Raw genomic sequence first — 18677 nt, forward strand, 5'->3', positions numbered from 1 at the left:
CCAAAGTCGTCTCGTTCCACTTGTCTCCTCCCGCAGCCATCTCTTGTTTCTGTCAGTCTCAGTCAGGCACTCCAGTGTCAAATGCACGTGAAGGAACAACAACGCTTCCGGTTATGGATTTCAAAATACGACACGGAATAACAAAAAGGTGAAACATAAGCGCGCCGTGTTTCAAAAGAATGACAATGCACAGATTGGACACAACAGCGGCTTCATTGGAGTAATGAAGCAATAACAAACACATTGATTTAAAAGTAAGTATTGTTATTTTGTCACTTCTAAACTTGTATTTTGGAGAACATCTGCTCTCTATTTCCTCACAAAAAACAACTCACATGCATCAACGACGTCATGAAAACAGAAGGATGATACAAATGCAGTGTATCACAAAAATGAGTACACCCCTCGCATTTCTACAGATATTTAAGTATATCTTTTCATTGAACAACACTGACATAATGACACTTTGACAATGAAAAGTAGTCTGTGTGCAGCTTATAGAGTTAACTTATTTTCTCCTCAAAATAACTCAAAATATATCCACTAATATCCAACCCCTGGCAACAAAACTGAGTACACCCTATGAAAAAACGTACATCCCTAAATGTCCAAATTGAGTACTGCTTGTCATTTTCCCTACAAAATGTCATGTGACTTGTTACAGGAGTGCTGTCAGCATTGCTGCAGAGATTGAAGAGGTGGGGGGGGGATCAGCCTGTAAGTGCTCAGACCATACGCCGTACTGTACATCAAATTGGTGTGCATGGCTGTCACCCCAGGAGGAAGCCTCTGCTGAAGACGGTACACTAGAAAGCCCGCCCGTCTCATCAGACCATAGGACATGGTTCCAGTAATCCATGTGCTTTGTTGACATGTTTTCAGCAAATTGTTTGCGGGCTTTCTTGTGTACAGTCTTCAGAAGAGGCTTCCTCCTGGGGTGTGCCATGCACACCAATTTGATGTAGAGTGCGGCATATGGTCTGAGCAATAACAGGCTGACTCCCAACCTGGCATTTTGGAGGGAAAATGACAAGCAGTACTCAATTTGGACATTTAGGGATGTACGTAGTTTCTAAGGGGTGTACTCACTTTTGTTGCCAGGGGTTTAGATATTAGTGGCTATACTTTGAGTTATTTGGAAGGGAAAATAGCTGCAGACAGACTACTTTTCAATGTGTCAAAGTGTCATTTTGTCAGTGTTGTCCCATGAAAAGATATAAATATCTGCAGAAATGCGAGGGGTATACTCACTTTTGTGATAGACTGTACAACGCGAATATGCTGTTCTTCTAAATGGCATTGATAGAGAAAATGAAAAATCCATTATTCTCATTAGAACATCTAAAACATGTTTGTTTGTACAAATATCAGTCTCCAAGAATTTTATTGAACAAAAGAAAGTATCGAAGGACAGACAAAACCACAGCAAAAGAAACAAGGAATATCTTTGGTTCCTTTGCGTTTTCAATGAATCTTGTGTAAGACAAGGTAAGGAATTACATTGGTTTCCAGTGCTACAGAATACTTAGCATTTAAAATCATGTCTAAACATGAAATTATGAGTTTAAGGAAAAATAAATGCCTACATTTTGAACTTTTCGACATGAGGTAACAATCAAAGCTTGCTGACTGTGAATATCATTCTGGTGTGACGGACTACAATATATCGTAGGATGTGATAAAGAGTACATTCTAAGTGCTTTCCACTTCAGACTGCCACAAAATCAAAACAAGGAGGCGTGTGTTGCATAGCGGTCCCCGAACACAAACGCACACTGCAAAATATGTAGAGGACATTCATATTACTGGCTAATATTATGACATCTTTATAAAGACCCATCAAGTAGCGTTCACAATACTACATGTAATGTAACGTTATTGGCTCTTTAAGCATCAAGTTTTTGTCGAAGGGGGAATGCAAAATCAGTTAGTGCAATGAGTGCTGGTCATTTCAACAGGTCAGTACTTTCAAAAACGGTGATTCTATGTGAGACTTTCGGAATTTGATTTGAGACAAAGGATTATGGTCCTTAAATCCTGAACATCATTCCTGCGTTGGCACCGTCTGTGCCACCTTCCCTTGTTTGTCCGTGTTGAGTTTAAGGTTGCGAGTGGAGGTTTGGGAGCTGGATTCAGGCGGGCTGTGGCTGATGTCACTTGCGCAGGCTCCTGAGCTGCCTTCCGGCAGAAGGTCCGTGGGTGTCGGAGAGGGGCATTCAGAGTCAGAGGTGGGTGGCGCCGGAGCGCCGCTGAGCTTCTGTACCTTTTTGCTGAGTTCGTTCCGTTCCAATTTGAGGGCCCGCCGCAGCTTTTCCAGCCGCTGTACTTTACCTTGAAGGGCGTCAAACTCTCGGTCTTGAACAGTTTTCTGTCAACAAAATCCCAATACAAATTTCTGTTTATATTTTGCAACATGAAATGACTGGTTAGAAAATAGCTCTGCGGCTTTACCTCCTGAGCCATCTCCACGAGAGCCTTGTTACTGCTCTCCCACCTGGACCGATACATTGCCGTCTCCTTTTCTAGCTTCTTGATCTTTTTAGTCATCTGTTCCAACATTAAATAAACAGCGTCTGTCAGCAGCAAACCTCGCATAACAACTGACTCCTCACCTTTTCCATCTCCTGTTTGAACGTGGCGAAGACCTCGTTGCTCTTAGACAATGTGGTCTGGAACTCCTCAAACTTCTCGGTGTACAGAGAAAGCTAGGAAAAGAACATGATAGATTTAGAGTCGAAATAATGTGAACATTACGTAGGAGAGGATTATCGGGAAACCTGCTGTTTGAGGTGCCCTTCCTGCTGATTCATCAGTTCACACATCCGCTGAGATTCGAGTGCCTCTTGTAGCAGCTGATGTAGACAAGACAGTTGGTAAGGTCAGTGAAAGAAACAAGTGGATGTTTAGATTGCGAGATTATTTACAAAATGTTTCTCCGTATTGTGACGTTCCTCCGACTCTTTGAGCAGTTCCTGCGCCTGCTGAAGTTTGGTGTCCACCAGCTGCTGCTGCAGGTCCTTGTGCTTCACCACTTTTTCTATATGCTGTTGAAATTGAATCTTATTCGGTCAGGTGAAATGGCTAGTATATTTATGTTGAAGGTGGACGCACCTCCTCTCGTAATAAGTACTGCTCGTGCAGCTTATTGAGCTTCTCGGCAAGCTCGGCGTTCTCCTGGCGCAGGCTGGCGTTCCTTTCGTTGTGTTGCTCCATTTGAACTTGGATGTCGTTGAGCGTCACCTGAACGTGTGATGTCACCTCTTTTCTTTTTTCCTCCTCGAGACGGGTCCTCTGTATCCCTTCCTCCTGTGAAGAAAACGGGATGTCCAAATTGAGATAAATTCTTCAAACTCTTGCCTATGTGCCTGCTGCGCACCTTGAGCGTCCGATTGTGCCTCTGCAGCTCCCTGCAGAGGCTCTCCAGCTTGCTTCGTGCCAGGATGGCCTTGCTGTGTTCGCTCCTCAGGCTGTCCTTTTCCGCCACCACCTGCGTCTGCTTCTTCTGCAACGCTCGCATCTGCTTCTGCCTGTTTCGATGCTCTTCCAGCTGCCGTCAATATACACAAAACTAAATTTAAGAAACCAAACTAGGTGTTGATGAAGAAAGGCAAGGAAAAAACTCACCAGCTCGGCGTACTTCTTGCAGAGCCCTGTTAGCTTCTCCTCGGGGGTGCTTAACGTGTTGAGAGTTTGCATTAGGAGGGTGATTTCTTTGCCTGCATGAAAAACAAAAATGACGGTGATACATTGAGTACTTTTGTCACCTCTGCTCCTGAAAAGCATAAACAACAAGCAAAATCTTCCTCACCCAGACCCTTTGCTTTCTTCTTATCATGAGTCTTCTTCTGGTCCTTGTCTACACCGCTGGCACCCCCCTTGGCTTTGGCCCCTCTGCCCCCGTTGTCATCAAGGCGCTCGGAGCCGCGCGACTGGTCATTAGCGACGGCATCGTCCGAAAGGCTTTCCCTGCAGTAGATGTTGAGGATGTCCTCCAGCTGGCGGCTAAGCTCGTTGGCCTTGTCACACCGTGACTGAGCTGCTGCTTCTGAGGAAGTAGAACGACCAGTTAAAAACAGAAAAAAGTAGTTCCGGTGATACTACAAAGATTTTTAGAAATATGGTCCCTTTCTAAATCGGGGTTCGGTCTGGAATCCAACTAGTACTGTACCTTCACTTGTTGCTTCATCTCCTTGAGGTGGCGTGTCCACCAGTGATGTTTCAGACTCTTTAGGGCTGCTGCTCGTGTCTACGTCATCCTTTGAAACCACTGTTGACTCTGCCCCATCTGCTGTAGTCGGCATATCCTCCTTCCCCTGGGCGACCGCCTCTGTGTCTTGCTTCATCATCTCTGATTTCTGCATTATTTCCCCCAAAAGACAGGATGTTCAGCACAGAAACCAACTTACGCTCAGTGACTATTTGCATTAGCTGTAAAAACTCATTACCAATCTACTTTATTGCTAATGAGAACCAAAGAGTGACATGAGTGAAATTATTTCAAAGAGGTAAAGCAACAAATAAGCAACAAGAAATTTGGTTTTCAATTATTTACTTGAACTTTCACTGTATATTGAAAGTCGCTCTCGTGCACAATCCAGTGAGTGACATAAACATCGACTATAATTTACGTTGCTGTTTAATTGATAATTTTATTCTCCACCGAAACAAAAACTATACGTTGGCACTTCAATTCATCTTTGCATTTTCCACCAACTTCAACACACACACTAGGCAGCACAAACGAAACTGCAAGAAACAGTATGAGCAAACCTAGCTCGAGAGGCAATAGTAAGCTCGTACATAAAGCAGAAACATTTAGATTACAAATGCCCGAGTTTTTATATGAAATCTAACCTTTGATTACACCAACCGACAACTTGAGTGAACACAAACAGAGAACGGCTCAGCAGCTTGACTTATACTACACTGTGAGCATTGAGCAAAAGATGTATGCTTCCGGTTAGAACTTCAATCTTCTTCTTCGATGGTTTCAAAAACGTTTTCTATATTAATTTGGTATTTGTCGCCATCTAGAGGTGATAAGTCTATATTTATCCAATGGCTCCGACTCAAAATGGCCGACAAGTGACGACGCATGTCTTCATTGGCTTACAGTACGCATCAGACATCTATCAGCTATATTCTAGCTTAATATAAATCTACGCGGTTGTTGTAGACATAAAAAAACACAAACACAGCAATACATATGAATAACAACGAATACGTTGGCGCCACAATGTAAGTCAGAAAGTAGGGGCTTGGTTGAAAAACAGCTGTGGAACATTCAACAAGACATATGAGTTAGCCCTAAAAGCGTGGAAGAATGTCCATAAAACTGCCTGATAGGCATTAGACATATTAGTAAAAGTATTTTCATAGCGTTCGTGTGTAGTATCCTACTGGAAAAAGAAGAAGACTAAGTGATTTTCAGTGTTTTTCTTGGGTGTTGCCAGAGCGAGTCGCTCCCTTGATTTGTTTGGCGCAGTTTTTTATTTTTTTTTAAACACTATACGTTTTACTTTCATTTTCTATCAGGCATATCCGGTGACCGCTAGTCAGAAAGGTCCTGTATCACATGCACTGAAAACTACACACGCTGGAAGGATAGCGTAGTCGTATCGAGCGGATTGACATCCAGTATCGCTATTTTACATTTGTACCAAAGTTACATGACACTTTGGGTTGTTTCTTCTCACCACGCTGCTTCGTATACTTTCCTCTAGAGTTGTACCCTTCTGCAAAATGGGTAAAAGAAGCAGACAGAGGCAGAAAAACCAACCAGCGGGCAGAGACCACAGAGACAACGCTGTAAGAGTCTTTACCTCTGACAAAACTGTTTCATAGCGGTTGTGTTGTTTCCACTGTTGGATGATAATAACTAGGAGTGGGAACCTCTTGGTACATCACGATACGATTTGCGATTCAAAGCTCACGATAACGATGAGCTGACGATATGGCGATACAATGATTATCGATACATTGGTCAGAAAATCATTCTAGGATATTCTACAAACAACTAATAAACAGAAAAACAAGCTTCTACTGTGAATTGGAATGACTATCACTAGTAGACGTCCAATCCATTTGAACTGGGAGGGTGGACATTCGTTCATTCGCTGCCATCCCTCCCACTTCAAACGGATTGAACATCGATGGCCGTCAGTGGCAGCCAATGCCAGGCATTAAGGTAATTTTGGGCCATTTAAGATAATTTTCCTGTTTATTTTCAGTTACTTCCTGTTAATTTTGGGGTATTTTATAGGTCACTTCCTGTTTATTTTGTGTTGCAGAACAGGAAGTGACATGGGAATAACCTAGATGAATAGGCAGTGACTCAAACTCAACAGGAATAGACCTGTTAATGCCCTAAAATCAGGGGGGGGCAAACTATTCCACAAAGGGCCACAGTGGGTGCGGGTTTTTGTTCATACCCATCATGAGAACAGCCTTTCACCAATCTGGTTTCTTACAAGTGCAATCAGTTGATTGCAGTCAGGTTCTTCTTGGTTCCACTGAAACCTCATTGGTTAAACTGTCTGTGCTGAATCAGTTGCAACAAAGACAAGGACCCACTGCGGCCCTCGAGGACCGGTTTGCCCACCCCTGTAAATCGGACTGAATGACTGTGAATGCTCTGGTTTTGAATGAACGAACGTTCCCAGTCTAAATGGATTTGGCGTCGAGCACCGTCAATGGCAGCCTTAGAGTTAACTGAGACATTATTATGGTGGAAGATTTTGGTAGCAACTTGTCGGTTGCTGTTTTTTTTTTTAATTTTTATTTTTAAACAAAAAAACATTGTCACCTTTTTAAAACGATATCTCGATTCTTGGCATCTCGACAACCTTTTGGAATACAAATTATCACGATATCGTTTCAATATTTAGTCACATCCCTAATAATAACAATTGTGAAGGAAGTGGGGGAAAAAAACCTTTGTCAACTTGATTGTTGCAGGGTTGGGGTGCTGGTTATGCCGACATTGTTAAGGAAAATAAGCTCTTTGAGCATTACTACACAGAACAAGGATTGGTTCCAGAGGGTGAGTTTGAACAATTTATGGATGCAATGAGGGAACCGCTGCCTGCCACCATACGGATCACTGGATATAAAAGGTAAGACGATAAAAACATACAGGGATCTCCTCCCCTCATTTCAGCATACACAAAAATGCTATAATGGCGGCTTGATTTATGAAGGGCATCTCTCCCCCTCTTCCCGGTTCCAGCCATGCCAAGGAAATCCTTCATTGCCTGAAGGAAAAGTACTTCAAGGATATTCAAGAGTTGGAGATCGACGGGCAGAAGATTGAGGCTCCGCAGCCTCTCAGCTGGTAATCGTCAACATGAAAAGTGTGATTGCAACTGTTCTACAAAACAGATGCTCTTCCCTCTTTTCCTAGGTATCCCGATGAGCAAGCCTGGCACACAAATATGAGTCGTAAGATAATTAGAAAGTCTCCCCTGCTGGAGAAGTTCCACCAGTTTCTTGTCAGCGAGACCGAGTCGGTGAGTCAGCGCAAAGAAAAAAATGTACCATAAATCTTGATGAAATTGTAGAGAAGGGATTAAAGTGAGAAAAACTAAATATCACATGATAATTTGTTAATTCAATGACATTTTTTAACGTGATTGTGGTTGTTAGGGTAACATTAGCCGCCAGGAAGCTGTCAGTATGATACCTCCTCTTCTCCTGAAGATTGAACCCCATCACAAGGTAAGAAAGGGTCCAATTTATTCATTTAATGATGTTGTATAGTCCAGGGATGTGGAAATACTTATGAAATATAACAATTACTGAGGAAACCAAGAAAATTCAGATAAATTACAATATTAACTAAAGAAAATCACATGTGAATTAGCCTCGTGAAAAGTTGTTGTTACAGTAAATTATTATTATATTGCTATGCCGTTTAAATAGAATTCAGGGAGGTTTTTTTTGTTTGTTTTTTGATTGCATTACTAAAATGATAGAACCGTTTGATGGTACATCGTGCCATCAGTCTATTGATTATGTTGTGTTTTTTGGAAGATTTTAGACATGTGTGCTGCTCCTGGCTCAAAGACAGCTCAGCTGATTGAAATGCTTCATTCTGACATGGAAGTGCCATTTCCAGGTAAAAATCGACACATTTCGATTTCAAAGTTTGTTTGAGTCATTAGATAAGTGAATTTACAGTGATGACTGGAATTTTGAGTCCATTTTTTGGGGGCGAAAAATAGTATGAGCTGGTATCTCAAGGCACCACTCTGCTCTCCATTCCAGAGGGCTTTGTCATCGCCAACGATGTGGACAACAAACGCTGCTACCTGCTGGTTCACCAAGCAAAACGTCTTAACAGCCCTTGCATCATGGTGGTCAACCACGACGCCTCCTGCATCCCCATGCTGCAGATCCAAAATACTGATGGAAAGAAGGACATCCTCTTTTACGATCGAGTCTTATGTGATGTGCCCTGCAGGTCAGAAGAACATTAACTTGGGCACCTTGTAATCAGTTGTGCAATCTGTTTGGACCACTGTTGTCTGCTCGGTATTCACGCAGTGGGGACGGTACCATGAGGAAGAACATAGATGTGTGGAAGAAGTGGACAACAAGCAACAGCCTGCACCTTCATGGGTGAGTAAAAGAAGCAATTATGTCCTTAGGCGGCCTCTACAGTAGTTACCGTAATTTTCCAAGCCGCCACCCACCAAATTTGACACAAAAACGGCATTTGTTCATTGATAAACCACAGCTTTCTTCACTTTATTATGGGTTATATACACCAAAGGGATTAACCGGTAACAATTTATTTGACAGCGGCATCATAAGACTGTCATAAGACCAAATGAACCACCATGAAGCTTTGAACCAATTGCCTGCAAAGCTTCATTGCTTCAAGAAAATTCATTTGGCCATCAATGCTTCCTTGGGGGAGATAGTCAACCTCTGCTGCCACCTGCTGTCAACACTGTTGTTATCTAACATGCCTCTTAGCATGCATTGCAGCGCTACAGATGTAAATAACGATCAACATTTTTGTTCTGTGCTAATTATTTCTTGAGTTACTGTTCAAGTTGTTTCATTAATTGCTAGTTAAGATATTTGGTAACACTTTATTTGACAGTCGCGTCATAAGACTGTCATAAGACCATCATAATTATGAAATGACACTGCCATGAGCATCAACGAATGCTTATGACAGATGTCATTGTGTGTCATCCGGCAAATTATTTCACTTTTGAAAGATCCAAGCTGGACATAAATGGAGTTAATGACATAATTTCCTGGATGACACTCAAAGGGATCCATGGATAGAAAAACATGTAGTTCTTAAAAGATAAATGTTAGTACAAGTTATAATAATTTGATATCAAAACCCATTTTAATGTTTTCGTTTCAATAATATTTGCAAAATTAACTAGTTGGTCGCCATTGTTGTTGATGTCTCTGAGTGGTGACATCACAGGGCCACGCTGCCGTACTTCACAGTGTCACTCTAAAAAAAAAAAAAAAAACCAAAAAAACGTGTCACTCTTTAATTATGTAAGGTAGTGATTTAAGTACGCCACAAGGATAATTTAATTGGGGATCAAGAGAATGAGTGCGTTTTGTCCCTTGACTGACGCCGTTGTTTTTCTTTCATGCACAATGTGGTGTAAGGCAGAGAGACAGGAGAGTGGACACAGGCGTTCAGATTCATAGCTCGGACCACCTGTTTATCGGAAGAAGCTTCAGAACTCCTTCACAACAAACATAATTATCATATAGTGAAAATACAAAAAATAATATTCGTATTTCTCAAAAAATAATGTTCACAAAAAGAAAAGTGCTTCAATCTGTATTAATGAGGCCCTATTCTCACACAGTTTAACAACAATGCAAAGAGAACTGGTTTTCACAAATTCACAATCAAAATATACATGCATAATATACATGCATAATACACATAAAACTCAGAGTTCTTCTTCTTCAAATTCTATTTAAACATTTTAACAGCTCATTTAGTTAATCAAATACAATGGATGGGAATATTTAGTCACAATATACAAACTGTGATGCTGGGAGCCATTATCAGAAGTCTTGTTTGTTGTGACTGACTCTACTACGGCATCAGTCGAGGGACAAAACGCACTCATTGTCTTGAGGTCTTATTAATTTAAAACTCACCAATGACACCTTGTGGTGTATTTAAATCACTACCTGACATAGTTAAAGAGTGACACTGTGAAGTATGGCAGCGTGGCCATGTGACGTCACCGCCGTGCGAGCTACTAGTTAATTTTTTTATTTAAAATTTTACAAATTTTATTAAAACGAAAACGTTAAGAGGGGCTTTATTATCAAATTATTTTAAATCGTACTAAACATTTATGTTTTAAGAACTATGTCTTTCTCTCGAAGGTACCCTTTAATTACATCTGTCATAAGCATTCATTAATGCCAATGATAGTCAAATTGCTCTTTTGGTGTAAATATACCACAAAACATTGAGGACAGCTGCGGCGTATAGTCTGGTGTGTCTTATCTGTGAACAAATGTCTTTTTCATGTCAAATTAGGTGGGTAGTGGCTTATAGTCCAAAAGTTATGGTAAGCACTTTTCTGGGGGAGCTACTGTATGCCAAGTTAATGGGGAGTGCTATTGTGGTCCAGTATTGCAGTCTACGTGTCTTTCCTTACCACCAGTCTCCAGATGCGTATTGCCGTGCGTGGTGTTGAACAGCTGGCCGTAGGCGGCAGGATGGTCTACTCCACCTGTTCCCTCAACCCCATTGAGGATGAAGCTGTCATAGCGGCACTACTGGAAAAAAGCGAAGGTATCAAATGCTTTAAAACTTTGACTTTGGACTCCATCTGCTTTGTAGGGGAAGAACAATACATTTCTTTGACAAAAATAATTCTTTAGATTCTTAGTATCTTGTCTTTGGCATGCTTTTATCTCAGTATCCCTCAGGATCAAGAGTTTTGTGCAGTTTTTACACCCTCTGTCTTACACACACTTTAAACAGAGCCAGCTATTTGTATACAAACAAAAAGACAATGATGCATAGTCTTCCATTTGAATAAATATCATTATTCACAGGCGAATAAATCAAGAGGATATATATAAAAAAAAATAAAATAAGGCCGCACTTTAATACTTGCCCCATTTTCATTACAAGGAGCATTGGAGCTGGTGGACTGCTCTTCTGACTTGCCTGGCTTGAAGTGGATGCCCGGTGTCACTTCCTGGAAGGTACTAATACTAAAGAGCTTCATTATATTTGACTGTATATGAAATAGTAGGATAAAGTGCTGAAAAGAATTTTCATATCTGTCTAGCTGATGACTAAAGAGGGAAAGTGGTTCGCTGACTGGTCAGAGGTTCCAAGCAGTCGCCACACTCAAATTAGACCCACCATGTTCGCGCCAACTGATGCGGAAAAACTGGCTGGCATGCACCTGGAGAGATGGTATGGAAGCACAGATGAGCTAAAATGTCATCCATCTTCAAGAGAGCTTGTCCCCATAGAGGTCAGGGCACCTGAGACCTTAATGAGGATAAGCGATCTTGGAAATTGAAATAGCGTACACCTGCACAAAACATAATGAAGTGATGACATCACGGTTGCACTGCAATGTAATTTTGTGACCTACAGATAGCGCTGTTGCTACATGGTTCAGTTTGTTAAATGCTGGCGTAGTCTGCACAAACCTGTTGTTGCTGCTGGCACAAAATCTGAAGAGATTTACGTGCATTAGATCAGTATTTACCAACCTTTATTGAGTCAAGGGGCATAATTAGCATGAAAAAAATCACAGTACGCCAAAGAAAAATGTCACAAAAAGGATTAAGTAAAATTTCAAATGTGAATTCTTTTTCGTCAGTATGAGGATTCTGCCACATCACCAGAATACGGGAGGTTTCTTTGTGGCTGTGTTAATGAAGAAAGCCCCAATGCCTTGGAACAAAAGATATCCAAAGGTACTTTCTCATGAACAATCACGGCTAATTTGACTGTCAGACTTGCCAGAAGAGAGAAAGCTGAGGAGAACCCCCCGCGAGTCTCGCACGCATTTGCCTCATCTGTTCAGTTCTCCTTATCGCAGCTGGTAACAAATCACATTTACTTGTCCCGCTCGCATCCAGCTGAGGAAAGAGGCTTCGTCGGGCTCTGAAGCCCAAACACTAAGCTCTCCGGTGGCTCCGGCACAGCCTTCCGGTCTCCCTGAGGTAGAAGAGATGGAAGAGGGAGGCGCCGAGGGCAAAGTAGATGGGGAGGAGGCCCAGGAGGGAGCACCCAAAGGAGCTTCTTCAAGCGACAAACAAGATGGCGTGTGTGGGTGAGTCATACCGCTTGACGAAAGAAAAAACAGGTTAACAAGTAGGAAACACTTTGGTTCCTTAGACCGCCACCTTCCAAAAAGTTGAAGACATTTGGTTACAAAGAAGATCCCTTTGTGTTCCTCAGTGAAGATGACCCTGTCTTCACCACCATACAGTGAGTCCATTTTCTGTTTAGGTCAAATTTGACAGAAATATTGTGAGGATGTAATGTTCAGGTAAGCTTCAGTATGTAAATATGAAACATCTATTTTACTGTTTTACTCTAGATCCTTCTACAACTTGTCTCCAAACTTCCCCAAGATGAACGTGTTAACCAGAACCCATGAGGGCAAGAAGAGACACTTATACATGGTGTCCAAAGAGTTGCGAAATGTCATGCTCAACAACAGTGAGCGCATGAAGGTGCCTAACACATCTTTGCTTTCACATTTCAACAGTCACTTCTTTCTAGTTTCTAGTGCATCTACATAGGTTTTTCTTGGCACACCCCCTCTGAGCAATCCCAAATCGCATTACAACTCTATCCTATGGGGCTGATGGCATGTCACGACTAAGCAAACTGTTACTTGTTCTCAAGTAGGCCAGAGACTAGCGAGAATAGCAAGCTTACAGTAAGATCAATAGGGCTGCAGCTATCGAATACTTTAGTAATCGAGTATTCTACTGAAAATTCCATCGATTAATCGAGTAATTGGATAAAACTTTTTTTTAGGTAAAGAGCAATTATAAAATATACATGAGAAAACACATTTCACCTAATATTGACCCATTTTAAGACGATGTCTTTATTTTAGATGTACATTGTTGAAAACAGCCAACGATTGCATTTCAGTTATGACTAGAAAAAAAAACAACAAATTCACTGCTTTCACTAAAAAACAGTTAGAGCTTATAAAAAAAATCTTATTTCTTACCTAAAAATGTCATTATGCTTGATAACACACATCACTTAAAAGTTAGATATTTTTCCCACGTTTCAATTGAATTTCCATTCGTGTCTATTTATAAGTTATTCTAAATTGTAAGTTCTGATAGGATTTTAAAGTTTTTGCAATGTTCAAAATCAATGTGTGCTACTTAGTGTTTTATCCATCAATGACTACTGAGCTAAAATTGACAGTTAGCTTTATTATATTTTTATTTTTCACCCTCATCACTCTACAGCGCTGTGTTTTTACACATTAAATAAAGCCTGTATGAAAGACAAGTTAGCCACACATCGACAGTAGTCATAATTAATAGAAACCTAGCCCTCCTCAGGGCTAACATTACATTAGCAAGCAGTGTTGTTTTTGGCGGGCATTTTAATTTTCATTTAAGTCTTTTAGACGAAAATACTTAAGAGTCTTAGTCATATTTTAGTCATTTCAAAACGGGGTCGTCTTCGTCTAGTCTTAGTCGACAATTTTCAAAATGTTTTCGTCTATAAATAAATAAATAAATAAAAGATTTCCAACAATTTCTGATGACAGACGAGCACATAACTGTAGAGTCTACAAGGACATAACCACTTTCATGATGATAATACACTCAGCAGGAAAACAGCACATTATTTGCAATTAAATAAACTCATCTGGACGCTATGTATGTAAAATGTTTTCCAAGAGTTTAAGAAGATTGAGTCACTGCGCTAAATGCTAGCGCGAGCGCTATGCTAACGCCACAACTTAGTTTTAGTGTGTGATGATCACTAAGCACAGACCTTTAAAGGCCAAAGCAACATTGCATAGCCAACATAAAATAACAAAACTTACCAAGCAGCACCTGACACGTTTCACAAAAGGAGAGGAATGGGCACACGTTTAAGCCTGTGTGTGGGGTGAGAGGGGTGGGGAGTGTGCTGCATGTCACATGAGTGACACAACCAAACGCTGCTAAATGAGTTGTAACTACACATACAATAAGAAAATATCAAACATTGTCAATTTATGACTGAAACTATGGTGAATTTTCATCAGTTTTCGTGTCAGACGACAACTGGCACCCATCTCGTTATGTTTTAATCTCCCAAGACACGTTTTCAGCGTGTCATCGTGACGTCATTGTCATGAAAAAAATTGTTTGTTGACGAAAACCACACTGTTAGCAAGGTACAGTAACGTTAATCTTAGTGCTCTCAAATTTATCGCGTTAACGGGCGGTAATTAATTTTTAATTAATCCTGTTAAAATATTTGACGCATTTAACGCATGCGCGGAATGACCCGCTCATGCATTGCCTCAAACAGATTACAGTGACGCCGTTTTTTGCACATTGAGAGCTAAGTGGCATAGAAAGGCGAGTGGACACAGGCGTTCATTGGACCGCGCCGTTTATTGGCATAAGCTTCGGCAACTCCTTCACAACAAACATTTAGTTGAAAGCACAACAAAAATAATATTTCTATCAAAAAACTAATGTTCACAAAAAGAAATAGCTATGCAAAATACACATAAAACTTAATCAGACTTTGGTCAAACTCTATTCAAACATTTCGTTTAGCTCAACAAATACACTGGATGGCAATATTTAGTCACAATATACTAACTATCTGAGGTCTAGTACGTTGTGAAGCCACCACTGAAATGACCGTGAAGTACCAGTGAACAGGGAACTACGGCGTCAGTCGAGGGACAAAACACACTCATTGGCATGATTTCTTAGTCATTTAAAACTCTCCATTGACACCTTGTGGTGTATTTCAATCACTGCCTTACGTAGTTTAAGACACTGTGGAAGAATGGCAATGGCGAGCTACTAGTTTATTTTTTTGATTGAAAACTTTACAAATTTTATCAAAACGAAAACATTAAGAGGGGTTTTAATATAAAATTATAAATTGTACTAACATTTATCTTTTAAGAACTACAAGTCTTTCTATCCGTGGATCCCTTTAACAGAAAGAATGTTAATAATGTTAATGCCATCTTGTGGATTTATTGTTATAATAAACAAATACAGTACTTTTGTACAGTATTTTGAATGTATATATCCGTCTTGTGCCTTATCTTTCCATTCCAACAATAATTTACAGAGACGATTTGAATTGCAATTAACTATGATTAATGAATTTTTAAGCTGTGATTAACTCGATTAATAATTTTAATCGTTTGACAGCCTTATTTTAATCTTATTTATGTGCACTACGTTAACTAGTAAACCCTGTCCCGAGTATTGGTCCTCCGCTCTCAGAGTAAACGGGGTGCCTTTTGTGGAGCTGCAGCATTAAAGACGAGCTTTAGTGTTATACAAGCGCTGCCTTACAGTGAATACTTGAAACTGTGTTCGCCTTGGTGTCCAGCTTGAAACGCTCCCACACTTTTGACATTGCTTTTTCTTGGTGCCTTTCTCTTCGCTTTCGTCGGCACCTCTATATTCATGCATGGTTGAAATCAAATATATCTGCCGCCTCTGTCGCACGTGACTTCAGTGCAAAACGTCATGCTTAGAGCCGGCAACGTTAAATGATTCCTCAAGGCGGAAAAAAAATCCCAGATCAATTTTTAAAATCAAGTTACTCGAATTGTTCGAGTAATCGTTTCAGCCCTAATCAAGAACGCATCGTTATTATTTTCACATTTTGCACATCGTCACTGATTTCGACAAATGAACATTTTATTTTCAACGCGATATAGTTCGAGCTATAGATATTCTTATTTAGTTTTTTACACATTATATTTAACATATTGATTTTTTTTTTTTTAATATTAGCAAACCACAGACTTAAGCCTCCCACACCTTCTGGGATACGGGAATTGATCTGCTTGTTTTACACAGCCTAGAGCTCAGGAAAAAAACAAATCTAATGTTATTGTGAAAAGCTGCTTAATATATTCCTCATTTAGCATGGAATCCCCAATTAGGATTCAAGCGGGTACTACGTTGGTTAAAAATAGCTGACTACAAAGACTGAATACTGCACTTTTTCCGTTGCCTTTTAGGTCATAAATACAGGGGTGAAAGTGTGGTCACGCAACAGCGACGGAGAGGAGTTCGGTTGTGCTTTTAGACTGGCTCAAGAGGTGATTAAAACATTTATGAAAATATATACTGGATTAAGAATTCAAGTCATAAGCGTTTTTCTTAAGCATGTCCCCTTTGGCACTCTATCAGGGCATCTACACTCTGCAGCCGTATATTCGCTCCAGGATCATCACAGTGAGTGTTGAGGACATCAAGGTGCTGCTGACTCAGGAAAATCCCTTCTTCAGCAAATTAGAGGATGACGCCCACGCTCAGGCTAAAAAAATTGGTATGCGTAAATACAATTTGATTTTGGATAATTTTCTTAAATTAACGTTTGATCCTTTGTTGCAGACATGGGCAGCATTGTTTTGAAGTATATGCCAAACCCAGAGTAAGTGTCTTGCACAGGCTCTGTACAGTTGTTTTAGTGTAGTATTGTCACAATTTCTGTGTGTTTCACCTTTGTTTTGCTAGTAAGCCAGCAGAGCCTCAGTGTTCTATCCAACTTTGCGGCTGGAGGGGAAAAACGTCCATACGAGCGTTCGTACCCCGCAACGAGAGGTACCACTACCTACGCATGCTGGGCGTTGAGGTCTTCCGGGACAAGCAGGGCGCGGGCAGGAAGCCAAAAGATGAGGAGGCCAAAGGAGAGGGCGAGGGGGAGGCGGCGGTGGATGACACAGAGCTGGACTTGGAGAATGGGAGTGAAAATGGATCATCAGAAGCAAAGATGGATGGCGGTATTAAAGGGACTAGTGGTTGAGGGTAGAAGAGGACTGAGTGAGAGTGCATGAAAACTGCAAGAGCTGCAGGCCACTCCATAGACCACACTGTGTGTGTGCGCAAGAAAGAGGAGTTTACGCTTCACCACAATGACAGATGGAATATCTTTTGGAGGTAGACAACTTGGCTGGTATTTTTGGGGATTTCCCAGAAGGCATTTTTTTTTTTAAAGTTAAATGGTCTGTCTTTCTCCTTTATGCTTTAATAATGGTTTTCACCAGCCTAGTGGCATCACCTTTGTTTTTTTCCCCCGTTTTAAAGAGTTTTATATTATGTCTAATCTCATTTTGTACACCTGTATTAGTATAAACAGCTGAATAAAGGTGTGAAAGATAATAATAATAATAATAATACATTTTATTTCTAGAGCGCTTTTCAGATACACAAAGACGCTTCACAAGAGGCATGGAATTACAGTACGATAAAAAGGTATTAAAAGGATTAAAAACTTAAAAGCACAATAAAAAGAGGTAAAAAATATGACAGCTAGGGGTTATGGTGGGTAAGATAGAGTGAACAGGTGTGTTTTCAGTCGAGATTTGAAAAGTGATAGAGTAGATATGTTGCGGAGATCAGGGGGTAGGGAGTTCCAGAGCTGGGGGGCGCAATGACTAAAAGCTCTGGAACCAAAGGTGGAGAGGCGGACACGGGGGACGGAGAGGGGGGGAAAAGTGGTAGGGCGAAGTGAACGGGTTGGATTGTTTGGATGGAGAAGATCGCAAAGGTAGGGAGGGGCCAAGGCATGGAGTATTTTGAAGGTGATGATGAGGATTTTGTAATTGATTCTTTGTTTGACGGGAAGCCAGTGAAGTTGACGGAGGATGGGGGTAATGTGGTGTGTTGCGGGGGTTCGTGTGATGAGGCGTGCTGCTGAGTTCTGGAGGAGCTGCAGTTTCTGGAGGGACTTATTAGGGAGACCGAAGAGCAGTGAGTTACAATAATCGAGCCGGGTGGTTATTAGATTACAGACCAGGGTGGAAGCGGTATGGCGGGTGAGAGAAGGGAGGAGGCGAGAAATGTTGCGAAAGTGGAGATAGGCTGATCTGGTGATGCTGTTGATATGTGACCGGAAGGAAAGTGTGCTGTCGAGGATGACACCCAGACTCTTAACCTGAGATGAAGGAGAGATCGGTAAATTGTTGATTGTAATAGAGAACTTATGGACATTAGAGAGTGTTGCGGTGGTACCAACCAAGAGGACTTCTGTTTTGGAGCTGTTAAGTAGGAGGAAGTTGGAGGAGAACCAGGAGTTAATGTCATCTAAGCAGAGGGTGAGGGAGGACGGTGGGAGGGAGGCGGTTGGTTTTGGTAACGGTTATATGTCTATATTTTTGGTGTGTTATTAAAATAAGTCCTTGTGTTGAGATATTTAAATGCATTTCTGTTCATACTAGTGCTATTAATGACAGAAGTCATTGTGATACTTTATAATAGGCATGTGCCGATTAGGGGTTTCAAGGTGTACGACAACGTTAAGGTTTCAAAACTGCAAAAATTTCCGTCATACCATCCCTTAGGTGTTAGCTATTTTTATGTCCAAAAAATGACTCGCTTGCAGCTGCAAGGCTCAACCCTCCCCCACCGGTTGTTGCTCAGTGTCAGCGAGTCTGCTGTGCAACTCTTGAACGTTTCCCCCC

General features: G+C 41.0%; 2 protein-coding genes across 3 annotated transcripts; one reads left to right on the plus strand and one right to left on the minus strand.

Annotated features, from left to right (window-relative positions):
* Positions 1–1370: 1370 nt before the first annotated feature.
* txlna (taxilin alpha) lies at positions 1371–10926 on the minus strand. 2 transcript variants are annotated; one of them, XM_057828309.1, is made up of 11 exons: positions 10665–10926; positions 4169–4355; positions 3809–4045; positions 3625–3716; positions 3377–3547; positions 3112–3306; positions 2925–3044; positions 2778–2852; positions 2613–2705; positions 2452–2547; positions 1371–2368 (listed from the first exon to the last, which is right to left on the minus strand). In XM_057828309.1, exons 2-11 carry the CDS (start codon positions 4344–4346, stop codon positions 2045–2047), a joined length of 1581 nt encoding a protein of 526 aa, XP_057684292.1. In that variant the 5' UTR covers positions 4347–4355; positions 10665–10926; the 3' UTR covers positions 1371–2044. The 2 variants fall into 2 exon arrangements, with proteins under 2 accessions (XP_057684292.1, XP_057684291.1); XM_057828308.1 differs by lacking the exon at positions 10665–10926 and adding an exon at positions 4855–6061.
* On the plus strand, positions 5554–17622 carry nsun2 (NOP2/Sun RNA methyltransferase 2). The gene is made up of 19 exons (XM_057828307.1): positions 5554–5808; positions 6958–7115; positions 7229–7333; positions 7403–7508; positions 7645–7716; positions 8032–8116; positions 8266–8461; positions 8545–8619; positions 10671–10801; positions 11147–11220; positions 11307–11437; positions 11853–11949; positions 12115–12308; positions 12374–12466; positions 12579–12714; positions 16233–16313; positions 16405–16543; positions 16609–16648; positions 16732–17622. The coding sequence occupies exons 1-19, from the start codon at positions 5743–5745 to the stop codon at positions 17018–17020; spliced, it is 2268 nt and encodes a 755-aa protein (XP_057684290.1). The 5' UTR covers positions 5554–5742; the 3' UTR covers positions 17021–17622.
* Positions 17623–18677: the final 1055 nt, after the last annotated feature.

This window comes from Corythoichthys intestinalis, chromosome 22 (assembly GCF_030265065.1).
Source record: "Corythoichthys intestinalis isolate RoL2023-P3 chromosome 22, ASM3026506v1, whole genome shotgun sequence".
Classification (NCBI taxonomy): domain Eukaryota; kingdom Metazoa; phylum Chordata; class Actinopteri; order Syngnathiformes; family Syngnathidae; genus Corythoichthys; species Corythoichthys intestinalis.